This window comes from Truncatella angustata (assembly GCF_020726525.1).
Source record: "Truncatella angustata strain MPI-SDFR-AT-0073 chromosome Unknown BKA67scaffold_3, whole genome shotgun sequence".
NCBI lineage: Eukaryota > Fungi > Ascomycota > Sordariomycetes > Amphisphaeriales > Sporocadaceae > Truncatella > Truncatella angustata.
The window spans coordinates 2370589-2384233 of NW_025763383.1; the positions used below are offsets into that span (position 1 = coordinate 2370589).

A 13645-nucleotide genomic window follows, 5' to 3' on the forward strand; every position below is an offset into this window, starting at 1 on the left:
TGGACGGTGGGTTGGGACTGCCTGGAGGGGTATGGGAGAAATCGATATTGTACGGTGGTTTATACAGATCTGCATGCGCCCTTGTATATAGATATGACTCTTTCAGCTTTAGACTAGTCTAGTCTAAGTGGGCATGCGGCTGTCAATGATGCTATGCACCTAACCTAGGGCTGGGGTCCGTGCATTCGATCAACCCAACCTAGTGCTAGGCGCCCTGTGCAGCCTGTGCTAAGGTCAGAATAAGCTACTTGGGGTTGAGCGCTGTACTCGCTATGGTGAAGTAAAGCAACTAAGTAAAGTCCCTGGAGGGGCTGCTCAAGAGCGCTGGGGTTCGAAATAACATGTGGACAAACTGTCATCCAGAGCTCCCTCACCTGCATCACACCTGAAGCTCCTGGATCCTGACATTCAACTATCATTTACCCATAGCCTTCCCATATTACCACACCCACAAAGATCCTCAAACCTCGGTGCAGCTCGCCCCCTCGATCATATCATTGCTACGAACCTAGCTATCTATTGGGTTTACCTGCCATCGTGCAATCGCCAGCTATAATCCGCACAATGGCCGACGAGGAAAGGGCAAAGGCTGAGAAGCTGGCTGCAGCCAAGAAGAGGGTAAGCATAAAATAACGGCCATGTCGAGAGGTCAGGACGCCCGCCACTAACAGACGCGTGTCCAGGTCGAAGAGATGAAGAAGAAGAAGAAGAAGGCAGGCGCCGCCGCAAAGAAGGAAAAGGACGCGAGCGCCACAAAAGAAGACGACAACAACAATGAGCCCACGACCGAGGCTCCCGAGCCGGAAACAGAGACAGAGCCGGCTGCCGCAGCTGCCGACCGAGATGATGAGGCTGTTGAAGAACCCAGCTCCCCGAGACAGACCGCTTCGCAGCAGTCCAAGATGCGCTCGGCCTCGTTCCGCGCCGCTTCCATCTCTGGAAGTCCTGCACATCCTGGTCCCTTGTCGCCGCCGGCTGATGGGGAGACTGCCGCCGACATCTATCGCAAGCAGGTGGCGCGTATTGAGGATCTTGAGAAAGAGAACAAGAGGCTCGCCAACGAGGCTGCCGGCTCTGAGAAGAGGTGGCAGAAAGCCGAGGAGGAATTGACCGAGTTGAAGGAGTCTGATGGCAAGACAGGCAGCAGTGACGGCGCCGAGCTTGAGAGATTAGTAAGTTCTGATCCCTGACTTATGGCCGACTACCCATCATGTGCAGCCAAAGCTGACCCGGCATGTCCTCTGCAGCAAGCAGAGCTCACGGCACTCCAGCGCCAAAACGCACAGCTTCAATCGGCTGCTGCAAAGAGCCGCGGTCACGGTCCATCGCCCTCTGTTTCCACAGCCTCGCCGCCCTCTGCCGAGCTTCAAGCTCAACTCGCTTCAAAATCCGCCACCATCGAAACCATGGAGCTCGAGCTTTCGAGGCTGCGCGCACAGGCTGAACGTCGCGCGAGCGAAGGTGGAACCGACAAGGAGCAGATCGCCGCGCTCGAGGAGAAGCTCGCTCGCGCCGAAGAAGCCGCTTCCAAAGCCTCTCGCGAGCTCCAAGATCTGAAGCGTAACCTGGAGAGGACCAGCGAGAAGGCCATCAAGGAGAGCAGCAGTCGCACCAGCGCCGAGACCAAGGTCAGGACTCTGGAGCAGGAGAACGAAACCCTTACAGCAGAGAAAGAGGAGCTGCAAAAGAAGCACGATGCACTCGACAAGAAAGTCGCCGCACTCGGTAACCTGCACAAGGAGAACGATTCACGGACGCAGGCTCTGAGAAAGGAGAAAGAGGCTGCGGAAAAGGAAGTCTTGGACCTCAAGAATAAAGTCGAACACCTTGAGGCAGACAACGCGCGACTGCGGAAGAAGGACGCTGCCGATGGGGGTGGTGACGATGACGGTGTCGATGAGCTCGAGGACGAGGGACGCCAGAGGCTGGAGAAGAAAATCCGCGGCCTCGAGTCCGAGATCTACGACCTGCGCCGTGGCATCTGGCACCAGAAGCGCAGGGACATGGAGACCGGCGCCGAGGACTTGGCGTCGCCCGGAGGCGATTTTACGAACATCGACCTCTCTGGCCCCGTATCACCCAACGCGCGCAAGCAGTCGCAGCAGAAGGGCTTTGGCGACTTCTTCGCTTCGGGCCTCAATGCGCTCACCGGCGGCACCACGCCAGGAGGCGGAGATGCGGGCGATGACGAGGGCTTCCTCGAAGACGACGATATGGAGTTTGACGAGGATGCTTTCAGGAAGGCACAGGAGGAAGATTTCAAGAGGAGGATCGAGAGAATCAAGGAGATCAAGCGCGGCTTGAAGAATTGGGAGGGCTGGAGGCTGGACCTCGTAGACTCCAGGCGCGGCGGAGGCTACGGCATCGGCGAGGTCTTTGAGATATAAGTTCCGCAGCGAGGTAGCCGCTCCTGTATAAATGTATTCAATGAAGTGCATGAATAGACTTGAAGCGTGTGTTTCTGTTTCATTTTTTTTTATATCTTTATTTTTGATGTACATGAACCCAGCTTGAAGAAAGCGCTTCACAAATTTTTTTTCCAGCTTTCTGATGAAGGTTACAATTTCGGAGGCCAGGCCGGCTGAGCAATGCTTCTCATGAAAATAGAACAAACGGCTGATACGAGGCACTATGGAGAGTGTATATCTGGCACCGACACGATTGCGATGAAACGTCGAGGTGAAGAATAAATACTAGAACAAACAAGCGCCTTGTCTCCTTCCAGAAGAGCGGATCAAGTTGTATGCTTGTGCGAGGGAAGAATATAGAGATTACGAAAAAGAAATGTTGAAAAAGAAGGAGAAGAAAGGAATCATGTGGTAGTATCGCTATCTATATATACATGAGTTTGCCTTTTCGAACCCAAATGATCTTGCCTCAAGTTTTTATCAAGGCGTCAGAGAGAAAAATATGTCTATACACAAAATAAAGGATGTTTTGCCGGCTTATGCAGGTTTGACGCCGTTCAATACCGATTCTATGAGCTTCCATTGTCCCAACTCCTCGTGGATGCAAAGTCGAGAAGTAAGGTAGTTACGGGTTCGCGAGTGAGTTGGTGTTGCGTTGACAGAGATAGTAAGGAATAGAATTTATATGAACCATATTGTGAGAAGGGAAAGTTCGGGCGGCAAGGCTTGAGTTGAAAGGGGTTTTTAGTTGCTATGATGTATTAGCACTGTAATTTTGCTTTACCGTTGCGATTTCTGTGGATATAGGAAAACTTACTAAATCTCCTTTGGAGCCATCATATCCGGTTGGAAGAGCCAGTGGTTTCCTTCCTCCTCAACCTCAAGCCAATGATACGGGAATTGCACAACGTGGCCCTGAATCATGTTGCAGAGGTCTTCGGCCATCTCGCGACTCACTATGTCGTAGGGAAAGACGGGGCCACGCTTGCTGCTCTTAGTAGTGGCACGGCGACGGCGACGCACTGACCCCTGCTGCTGCCCGTTATTGCCGGGTGCAGTGTAGATGCTTGAGCCGCCGCCCTGAGACGAAGTCGGCTTCTCGAGAGACGAAAACGTTGTCCTGCGATCACGCGTCTTCTGTGCCTGCAGGTTGTTGTTGGCGGTTTGTGGCTCGAGGTGGCCCTGCGTTGAGGGTTCGAAGGCAGGGAACGGTGTAAGCGGAGATGGCGCATCAGCCTGGTCATTAGTCCTCTCATGATCTGTATCGAGACTAAGATTTGGTTTTTCAGACTTTTCGTGATTGCTGAACTCCGACATAGGTGTCTTCTCATTGTATTCAGTGTCGCCATTGGATACCTTGATCTCTGGGTTTTTGTCAGGTGTGATCTTGTCTATCGCCTTCTCTGCCATCTTCTCTGGAACGTTGAGGGCATCTTGGGGAGTTGGAGGTGCTGGCATACCAGCACCTGCACCACCACCAGATTGGCTGGTCTTGGTCTTGGCATCGTTCTCTTCATCAGCCTTCTTTTGACCTGTCTGCATCTCATTGAAGCGCTCTGCGTAGCTTTCATATTGCTCATATTCCTTCCAGGTAGGTACTTCATTATCTGGCATACAACGGAAGACACGACGGTAAATCTTTGTGTTGTTCTCCGCAATTCTGCACCATACATCATCCCAGAATGCTGGATTGAGTGGGTCACGCATGATGTCTTGGTCAAACACAGCAGGCTGAATGTCGGACGCCAGTGGGTTAAGCTGCTCATAGGTCGGGTTTCCGCCAGCATCGTGATGAACTGGGGGGCCTCCGATGTCCGTATCGTCAGTTACCGGTAGTGTTGGTAGTTGAGTGTGACGGGTAAGTCCAAGCTCAGCAGTGGTCCGACGTATCATGTCTGGAGGCGGCGGTAGCTTTTCATTGCTCCTCTTTGGTCTATCTTGAGTAGATGAGCCAGATCTCTCGCGGTTTGAAAGACTTCTCGACACGTCGCTGGTGGCCCTGGCACGTCGTTCAGGAGACTTCCCCTTAGGGGACTCAGATGATGATGGGGTGTCGGTCTCATGGATGTAGCTATTTTGGAAAGGCGCAGGCGGCAGCCCTGACGTGGATGCGTTTGGGGCATTACTGTCGGACTCTTGGTAAATTTGGCTCATCTCTGCCTCATACTCTGCATCCGTTCCAAGAGACTCTGCATTGCGCTCCTGCTCAGTAATTGCATCCACATCTAGACCAAGATGTTCCCGCATCAGCCGCAGGCGCAACGCATGAGCAAAGGCGCCAGCTCGGTACGGCACGCCGGCCATTGTAATCCACTCGTCCTTGGTATCGCGGACAAGGGCAGCGACCTCAGAGTCTCGACTTCCCAACATTGAACGCTCGTTGATGTTTGCTGATCCGATTATGACAGCACGATCATCCACAATCATTGTCTTGGCATGAATGTAAAGCTGCTCGGTCACAATGTGCCCGTTCTTCATGGTGCCCCATTGTCTCAGACTGAAAAAAGAAATGTATTCCTCGGGGTCGATGCCACGAGCCTTCAAGCGACCAAATATGGAGGTTTCTCCTCTGCAGATGCTGCGATATTGGAATTGCATGATCAATCGAACGCTGCTGCCGTTGTCCTGCTTGACAGTGTTTTGGAAGCCTGGCATCAACGGAATCATGACGCAGCAGCGCCAGTCTTCGTCGTTCTCATGAGCTCTGATAATGCGCTCCACAAGTGCGTCGCCGATGCCGTTCACGACTTTCGTGCCTAGCGTTTCACAGCTCGTGATGAAGAACTGGTTTTCCATATACACAAAATGGTCCGACTGTTTAATAAGACTGATGTATGCTGTGAGAATGCTATGCTCGGGCGAATCTCGAGGGAGTCCTAAAGACCAATCACCGGCAGATCTCAAGATCTGAACCTCACAGGTTCCTGTGAGACCCAAGTGCTTGAGATCATCAACCTTAGCGTCTGGTGGAGGTAATAAAAACGGCATAGGCCGGGTCGGGTTTCGTTCTCTTCGCAAGTAATTCCATCTTTGAACGAAATGGCGTGTGAGATCTCGTGCGGGTTGGCCCACTACCTGCATAGAGACATCATGCCATGGCATTCGTGGCACCTTGCTCCTATCATACATCTCCTCATATGGTTGCGTGAGCCTAAAGAAATCAAGCACACGCGGGTTGGAATAATCTTTGCCAGGCCAGAGTTGGCAATGATCAGCGTCTTTTGGAGTGTCTTCGTTCTGCTCATAGCCTGTGGGCCGGTCGTCGGTCAGACTGTGCTGAGGGGTATCCCAACGACCGAAGCAAAGATCGATACCACCGAGGAAAGCTATATCGTGGTCGACAATGCATATCTTCTCGTGGTGGGCATAGAAGAATTGGTTCTTCTTGAACTGATTGGGTGATCTTTGAACCAGAATGTTGGGGTGTAAGCTGTGTAAGGCGAACTTCGTGTGCTCGGAGTCGATGGGAATAGCCTGCTCGACGTTCCGATATACAATAACAAAGACTTTAACACCCTCACGAGCCTTCCTTTGCAGAAGCCGGTCCAAGCGCCACTTCTCGCTTATCACCGCGGGCCGTCGCATATACAGCTCAGGACTCAACCACCAATCATGGATGTAGATGACATCCTGAGCCATACTAATGGCACGAGACACCATCCACATATAATCACGCCCATCCACCAAAAACTGTGCAAACACATTGTTTCTGACGGGAGCGAAACTGGCGAAGCGATGTGGGTCGGCCCACTGGGTCTGCTTTAACATGTTCTGAACAGAAAGATCGAATTGTTGCATAATCCTCTCTTTACGAGAGTAGAGCTTGATTTTTCGTTCAGCCGTGTAAATTTTCAGCGTATGATGCTTACCAGACGACGCGGTGCCATCCATCATGTCGTCATTGGCCACTCCTTTTCCTTTGCGCTTGTTCTTACTTGCGTCCGAGTCACCCAGAGCTTTGTTCCCGAGTTGCTTAAGCTTGTTGGTCTTGTTGACAACACGGAAGCTTGGGTCTACAAGATAAACATCGTACACCTCCATGGCCGATGGAGACTCTGCCACAACGATATAGCTCTCTCGGACCAGAAACCATTTGCGGGAATGTCGGGCAGCGATCTTAGAAGGCGTGAATGCACGCCTAAAATCTACACCTTTAGATGACTGTATGTGCAGGAAACACTCTTTGCCGTGATAGGAACCATCTGCAGCGAGACGCACGCCCAAGGCGGAGAGCTCAAGGAATCGACATAGACGGTTGGCGTCGGCTCGAAACATCAACCAATGTATCATCTCTGACATGTATTTCTCGAGTTTCTGCCGCTGTTTCTTCACGAACAACTGCCTTTGTTGTTCCGCTTTACGGGGATTCAAGTTGGAGCCCTCAAGTTCGACAAGTCCGGACGACTGTCTCCTAATACCAAGGAGGTCCATTCGGGATCTCTTCCTCCGAGCTGTTCCCGGCCGGTCCAACTCGCTCGCTGTCCCTTCTGCGGCCGTCAACTCGCCTGCCGTGCCCTCAGCGACTTCGTCAATCCGATTCACATTTAGTCTGCTCCCTGCTGCTTTCTCTTCCTCGTCCGACTCTATCATGCCCAGCCCCCTGATGCTTCTCAAGTAAGGAAAAGCCGATCTAGGAAAATGAGGCTGCTTGGGCTTGTGCTTTGGGTGAGACGAGGTTTGCAACGGGTTTTTGTCCCCTAAGGAGATTCTGTAGCGTGTATGGAGTTCAAGAATCTCGTATACAGAACGTTCAATGGTCCATTTCATTTGGCTCGGTCCGCTCCCATACTCTAACTGGAAAGTGAAGAGCGAGTGCCTCTCGCTGTGGCCCTTTTCCTTTTCGCCTTTGTCCGCCTGGCTGTCGATGATTCTGATCTTGAGTTGCTCAAGAAGAACTGGAATGCGCTTATATCCGTGTTCGTCTCTTTGCAGCATACTGGCAAGTATGACGACTGCTGGTGTGACAGCCCTCAGTTCGGCCATGAGCTCAGCAGATTTATTGAAGTCGAACGTCGCATCAGCTTTCCGGCCACCGCCAAGTGCCCTGATCGTACTTTGGAATTTTTTCCATGTCTGCGCACCGAAAGTGGTAGCCCGATCCGAGCCGAAGAGTGGTCGTCGGGGATTAGCCAAACCCTCTCCATCAGATACTCCGCCTCCAAACATGTCAGAGACCCGGCGTTTATGGCCTGGTATCTGCGCTTGAGAGCTGTCGCCTTCCTCTTGCGATCTTCCCAGCCATGAGCTCCCGCGCCGCATACGAGCCATGTGATCGCGACCCTCACCCTCAGATAGCCCTCCTCGCTGTTCGGAAGCGTCTGGCATGGTGGAGCGGCGAATCATGGTGCGGAAGCGACCTTCTGAAGGCGAATCCAAGCCGTCGCCGTCAATTTTGGGTGTGGTCTGAGAAGATCGCATGTCTAGAGTCTTCAAGCGACGCTTCATGCGCTTTCTTCGAGAGGGCTTGGCTTGGTCCCTCGCGAGATCGTCGTCGTCGCTTTCCTCCACATCAGCATCGCTGCCTTCTTCGTGGGTAACGGTTGGTATGCGGTGAGATCGATTCATGACCGGAGAGGTACTTGCTGACGGCAGGGGCGTCTCGTAAGATCCAGGCGCTCTAGGTGTCTGTTGTGGTCCTGCAACTGCTAAAGACTTGAGTTTAGACACGAGCCTTTCACTACGAGATCGCCCATCAGCATCCAGGGAGTCCTGCCGTACATGTGTGGTCTTCGGCGGTGGTTCCAGGACGGCATCTGCCCTTGCGAATTGCACGCTACGACGCCCAGGAGACGTTGCCTCGGGAGGGGTTACATATTCACTATTTCCTGAACCCTTTGCAAACAGACTTCTCCGCGGCGAAGTTGAATTTACCGGCGCAGCTGGATCTTGGGAAGTACTAACGGCTCCAGAGACCGGCGATGGATCCGCGTGAGGTATTCCACCATGAAAATAGTCCGAGGCCTCTGGCGGCGTATTGCTCTGCGGCGGACGAGAGGCACTGGGATTGGGACTGAGTAGTTCGCTCGAGCGAGACGTTATAGGGGCCGCGGGGCCACTAGAGGAACGTAATACGGTCGGCCGGTCGTACTGTGGTGGTGGTGGTGGAATTGTCAGGTCTTGTTGAGCTCGAGTCGCCGGCGATATCGAGTCGCTCCTTGTTGGCCACGACATGGTTACTTATTCGCTGTCCAGCGCTGGCCTATCCTGCACTCGGACTTCGCAGATGGGACACCGTCTTAGACCTTGGCTGCGAATTGCAGACGCATGTTGACTGGGCAAGTTTCAACTATACTTTGTGCGGATTGCTCGAATGGAGGCTGCAGTACAAACTGGTGGACCCCAATGCGGTTCTGCGTGACGGGTTCGTGCGTCTACAATGCAATCAGGTGTCGTCGGACTTGCTCTGTATATCCAAGGACTACGCCAAGTTTCGCGTACGCAATGGTAGGGAAGTTTGAAACCCAATGCTGCCGAGAAGCACTTTCCTGCTCCAGGACCGATACGGGTTAGATCAATTAAATATATGAGCGAGGCTGTCGACTCGGCGAATTGGTCAAGTGCACTGAGACGGGTCTCCAGATATTGGTGTGCAGATGGTGGTTAGTTGACGTCAAGATGGGATTCGCATGTACAATTCAATTGACGGCATTCTCCCCTTTCCAGAAATTCCAGGTTACCTACGCTATGTTAGAGCCACGGTTGGTACCGCGTCGTGAGTGCTAGTAACATTAGGTAGGCCATGAGATCGGCGGTCCAGCCCACTCTCTAACCTAGGAGCTCAGCGGCCAATGAGCACTGCTTAACTCAGCTACTTAGCTCCGCTGGAGCAAGGCTGAACAAGGACAGCCGCGTGATTCATGCTGATTCACGCTGCATGGGCGCGGACGAGGATGATGATGATGTTAAATCTGAGCAACACGTAGCGCAGCAGTCCGTAAAATCCGCACAGAACACTCGAGCTGCCAAACAGCTTTGACCTCCCAATTTCAAGCCGCTTCACCCACCTACACCGCACCAGTGCAGCACCTCGTGGAAGTCTGCTGACATGTTCCAACACCAACGCCTTCTTGAGGAGACTGCCGTAGTGAAAATAACTTCAATACACTTTGTACCATACTTGTGCCAAACTTGTCAGACTGGAACTGGAACTGCATGTTGTAACAGCTCGCCCATGGTTTGTCGTTGCCAAACTTGCCATTGACAGCGCTCGTTCTTGGAAAACCGGACAACTCGAGTGGTAAGTCGTAGACATGTTTGAAAAGAGGCATGCGTCCGTGTTCTGAGATTATATCGCGGAACGACGCGAACTGATACAATTTCTAGCACTACCGAAAGCCCTCCGATATTGCATTGACTTTTTTATTTTAGTTCTCCGTTAGGTGCCCGCTGTTGGTGTTTCGTATCATTTTAGTTAGTCACAAAACCCATCGCGCACGTGTCAACGCTGCCAACCGTGGGTATGGAACGAGACCGACCTAAGTCTGTCATCCAGTAACTTATAGTAATAACAATAAGTCCCTGAAAATCAGGTACGCGATCTAGAATTATGGACAAGACCCCTACTAGTATACGATATATGGAATATTGCAACGGGTGTGTTTCTGGTTACGCCGGCGATGGTAAATTTCGAGCCGACTGCGCCGATTCTCTCCCGCAGTGCATGCCTAACTATGTTCTTTACACATGTAGAGAAATATGTGTGCTAAAGTATGTAGTTAATGGCTGGCGAGCAGTTTCCACTCACTGTAAATACGCATTGTAAGTTGAGTATTATTCGTTGCAGGCCGTACTCGGCCTTCTCAGGCAAGAACCTGTGGTTTTACTTTGGATGATCCCGAGGTCCCTATTGCTTTATTAACTCAGGTGCATTCCCCATTCTTTTCCCAGATGGGTCTCGGATCGAGTGTGATCGGAACATCTACACTGCATAATTGGCTCCCTGTACAAATGCCACCCCAAAGCCACTGCTAGGCGAGGTTGTACGGAATGGTCAAGTCCACTCCTGATTAACCTAACCTAGCCACGCAACGCTTGACATTTTGGGAAATTCAACGGCATTTCTCCATTAGCGCGACCTAGAACTACAGATCCCGCAGGATTTAACTTACGTCTTCAACAAGTTTGCTCTGAATTTCCTTGCAGGCCGTTCCTGTCTAGCATTCTCAGAAACATCAGTCCTGACTTCAAGGAACAAGCTTGTGATCAGCATCCCGGCTGGACGCGATGTGCTGGTTTGCAGACAGGATCCAATTGGAGATCGGTACTTATGAAGCACTGCAGGTGCACAGAATCCCGATTGACGCGCAGATTGACTACCGCAGCCCCTGTCCGCGCTAGGGTTCAGCTTCTACTGCAACTCACTCATCCTTGTCACGGACCATGCGAACCAACTGGGCGGATACCTGACCTGCACAGCCTGATAGTCACTTGACTTTCAGGATCAGCAATGCAGAGACATCCTTGCTCTTTCTGACTATTCAATTCCGCAGAGTCGTATTAGCTATGAGACTGGATCCAATTCTGCATGTTCTGCGGCTCTCGGCTTGTCGATGGCCATCACGCCTCACTCACATCTACATGCGGCTTTTGACAGAATCCTTGGGCCCTGAAATCCTGCCTGTCAGGGAGAGGTGGTCTGCTAGCCAAGCATCCGGGAGCCGAGCGATTCAAGATACGGTTTCTAGAGCCGGATCTAGTCCTTAGTTCACGCATCACGTACGACATCCATGCCATCGTGGGAACCGGCAGGCCCAAAGCGCACGGGGGTGCCGTCAAGCTGGTAGCAAAAATTGCAATTTGGCTGGAAAAGGCTTCTCGCCAGCCTCGGTGGCATAATACTATCATCATCAGCAAGGAATATAGATAGCGGTGGGGCTCGTGCAATTTTGAGCGTGTCAGACAGAGCAATGCATGTGGACCGAACCAGGGATAGGACTTGCTACACCATATCGAGTATGGACTTCCTTACAACTTGGGGGAATCTGACTATGTTTCCACCCGGTCTAATCTTAAAAGAATTGTCATTTCCGGTACTATGACTTGCAGCCATGGGAGGGGTGTTTCCAGCTCATATACGCCCGACACGCTCAAAGCGTTCTGCTTCATGAAACATTACATCCTTCATTATATTATCTAAAGTCACTGCCGCACACTGGAATTGCCGTCACATGGCAAGACTCACATGACCTACGAAAGAGACGAACTCATGTCATTGGACGACGCATGATCCCCAGGAAGACCCAAACTTCCAACAATCTTTATGGACTCGGACGCATTGCGGAGGATGGTATCAACCTCCTCCAGGTCCGGTCCCTCTATTACCAGCACGACGTCAAGAAGCCGAGGGGGAACGGATACTAGCAGTACAAGCATAGTGTCTAGTAGAGTTTCTGTGGCAGATAGCACCTGGTCTTTGAACAGCACCAACCAACCGGAGTCGAGCACCGAAAGCGAGTCAGGCCTTAATGATGCACCGAGAAGCCTGTGGTTTGAGACGCGAAACCCGTATTCTCCAGTAACGGTTGTGATGTTACATTTGTTGTTCTCTTCACATCTTGAATGGGCGCATGTCTGGCCCAAGTTGACCGAGTATCACCTTCTCATACCCGATCTGCCTCATCACTCACGATCACGCCATATCAAACCGTTCTCATTCGCCCTGTCGATCGATCTCATAGCCGAAATGATTCGGAAACATGCGCATGGTGGTCGCGCCCATATAGTTGGAATATCCACAGGTGGCTTTATTGCTCAGGAGCTTGTACGCAAACACCCAGACATTGTGATCAGCGTCTTTGCTTCAGGTTGCAGTCCTCTGCGCGATTTCTGGCTCAAAACGGCCCAGCGCCCAAAACTAATACAATACGGATTGCTCGCCATGCTACATTCGCCAAACAGTTTCTTTTTCAAAATCTCGGGATGGAGCCCGGAATTTCAGAACGATGCATTGTTGAAGGAGGTCAAACGTAATGCGACGTCGCGGCTTTCTGAAAATGGAACCACGGATACCGCTGCTTTTCAGTCGGACCAAGTCAACGAAATCGCGACGAAGGGCATTCGCATCGCCTTGATCGCAGCAGGAAAGCAGGACGACTTGGAAGGCATAAGAGACACGGCTCGGATATACAGTGGAGACACAAACTTTGGTGAGGGATTGCAGTCGCGGGCTTATGTTGTTCGGAACATGATTCATGCTTGGAACTTACAACATCCCGTGCTCTTTGCTAAAGGCGTACAAGCATGGATAGAGGGCTGGCCGATGCCACCCGAGTTCGAGCTCATGGTCTAATCATCGGCCCGAAATGGATTGAAGCGTAATAGGTAATGAGTGATGGTAAAAACGTATTTCTTGTAATATGGCAAGGTCTCGGACGCACGGCATTATGGTGGAGGATATACCCAAAGGGTCTTTGGCGCAAGCCCGGCGTTATATGGTATTAATTTTAGCTCAAGGGCATTTTTATGCGGAAGCACGAGTCTCTGATAGACACAACACCTGCATTTTGTTATTGAAGCGAGTAGTTGGTTTTTCCTTTGCGGAGATTCTTATAAACACAATTCAGATGGAAAATGACGGCTCACATTTCCCCAGAAGTCATGACCGGGAAGGCCCACACAAGCCAGATCCCTGATAGATCTGGTTCTTTGCCGCCTCATAACCCTGTTTGTACCTGTCAAACTCAGCCCACTTTTATGCGAAATAGGCATCCAGTTTTCCAAATAGTCCTAGGAGTAGTCCAGACAAAGATAACTTCTATTCAAGAATAACACCTGATTATATCATTGATATTAGCTACCGTAACATCATACTTTACAACTAATTATATTGCACCTAAACTGCAACGAACAAGCTTGATCTGATACTAAATATAAAGTTGATAGAGAAAAAAATATAACCTCCTTCTCATCTTCTTCCCTTATATTAGCACAGACAAATGTCATGCTGCAATTGGATCACTTCTACCAGGATCATTCTAGATATGTATACAACGGCAACTGGTGTATCCTGTTGTCCTATTCGCAACATGACTTGGTCAAGTCTTTCCAATGTCTCCCATTTTTGTCTCCAGGCCGGTGCCGAGACCAGTAAGCATCATTCGTGGAGCGTGCCCTGTAGAAAACGAACCAGTCACCTCAAGCGTTGTTATACCTTTTTCTCTATCTGTTGCAAGAAATGCAATAGCAGTAGCAATAGCTCGCTAGAGCGCATTGGACCTTGTCATTGCACTCATCTATTA

At 51.1% G+C, this 13645-nt stretch overlaps 4 protein-coding genes across 4 annotated transcripts; 2 read left to right on the top strand and 2 right to left on the bottom strand.

Annotated features, from left to right (window-relative positions):
* Positions 1-293: 293 nt before the first annotated feature.
* BKA67DRAFT_561360 (uncharacterized protein) lies at positions 294-2467 on the top strand. Its single transcript, XM_046102526.1, has 3 exons — positions 294-618; positions 684-1172; positions 1248-2467. Exons 1-3 carry the CDS (start codon positions 565-567, stop codon positions 2385-2387), a joined length of 1683 nt encoding a protein of 560 aa, XP_045959914.1. The 5' UTR covers positions 294-564; the 3' UTR covers positions 2388-2467.
* A 757-nt stretch (positions 2468-3224) lies between these two features.
* BKA67DRAFT_502714 (uncharacterized protein) lies at positions 3225-8198 on the bottom strand (the record flags this gene model as incomplete). Its single annotated transcript, XM_046097093.1, has 2 exons — positions 3225-6316; positions 6359-8198. Coding segments are annotated over 2 exons (4932 nt in total), but the record flags the coding sequence as incomplete, so codon positions are not given.
* A 2704-nt stretch (positions 8199-10902) lies between these two features.
* Positions 10903-11461, bottom strand: BKA67DRAFT_244950 (uncharacterized protein). The gene has a single exon (XM_046095704.1). It carries the CDS (start codon positions 11253-11255, stop codon positions 10965-10967), a length of 291 nt encoding a protein of 96 aa, XP_045959916.1. The 5' UTR covers positions 11256-11461; the 3' UTR covers positions 10903-10964.
* A 206-nt stretch (positions 11462-11667) lies between these two features.
* BKA67DRAFT_534567 (Alpha/Beta hydrolase protein) lies at positions 11668-12696 on the top strand (the record flags this gene model as incomplete). The annotated part of the gene is made up of 1 exon (XM_046099879.1): positions 11668-12696. One exon carries the CDS (start codon positions 11668-11670, stop codon positions 12694-12696), a length of 1029 nt encoding a protein of 342 aa, XP_045959917.1.
* Between the last annotated feature and the right edge of the window lie 949 nt (positions 12697-13645).

What these genes read in the sequence shown, in the direction of transcription:
- BKA67DRAFT_561360 (XM_046102526.1), top strand. Translation starts at nt 565, where the DNA reads ATGGCCGACGAGGAAAGGGCAAAGGCTGAGAAGCTGGCTGCAGCCAAG. An exon ending in TGGCTGCAGCCAAGAAGAGG is followed by an intron (nt 619 to 683) that starts GTAAGCATAAAA and finishes ACGCGTGTCCAG; the next exon opens with GTCGAAGAGATGAAGAAGAA. An exon ending in GCGCCGAGCTTGAGAGATTA is followed by an intron (nt 1,173 to 1,247) that starts GTAAGTTCTGAT and finishes TGTCCTCTGCAG; the next exon opens with CAAGCAGAGCTCACGGCACT.
- BKA67DRAFT_244950 (XM_046095704.1), bottom strand. Translation starts at nt 11,255, where the DNA reads ATGATGATAGTATTATGCCACCGAGGCTGGCGAGAAGCCTTTTCCAGC.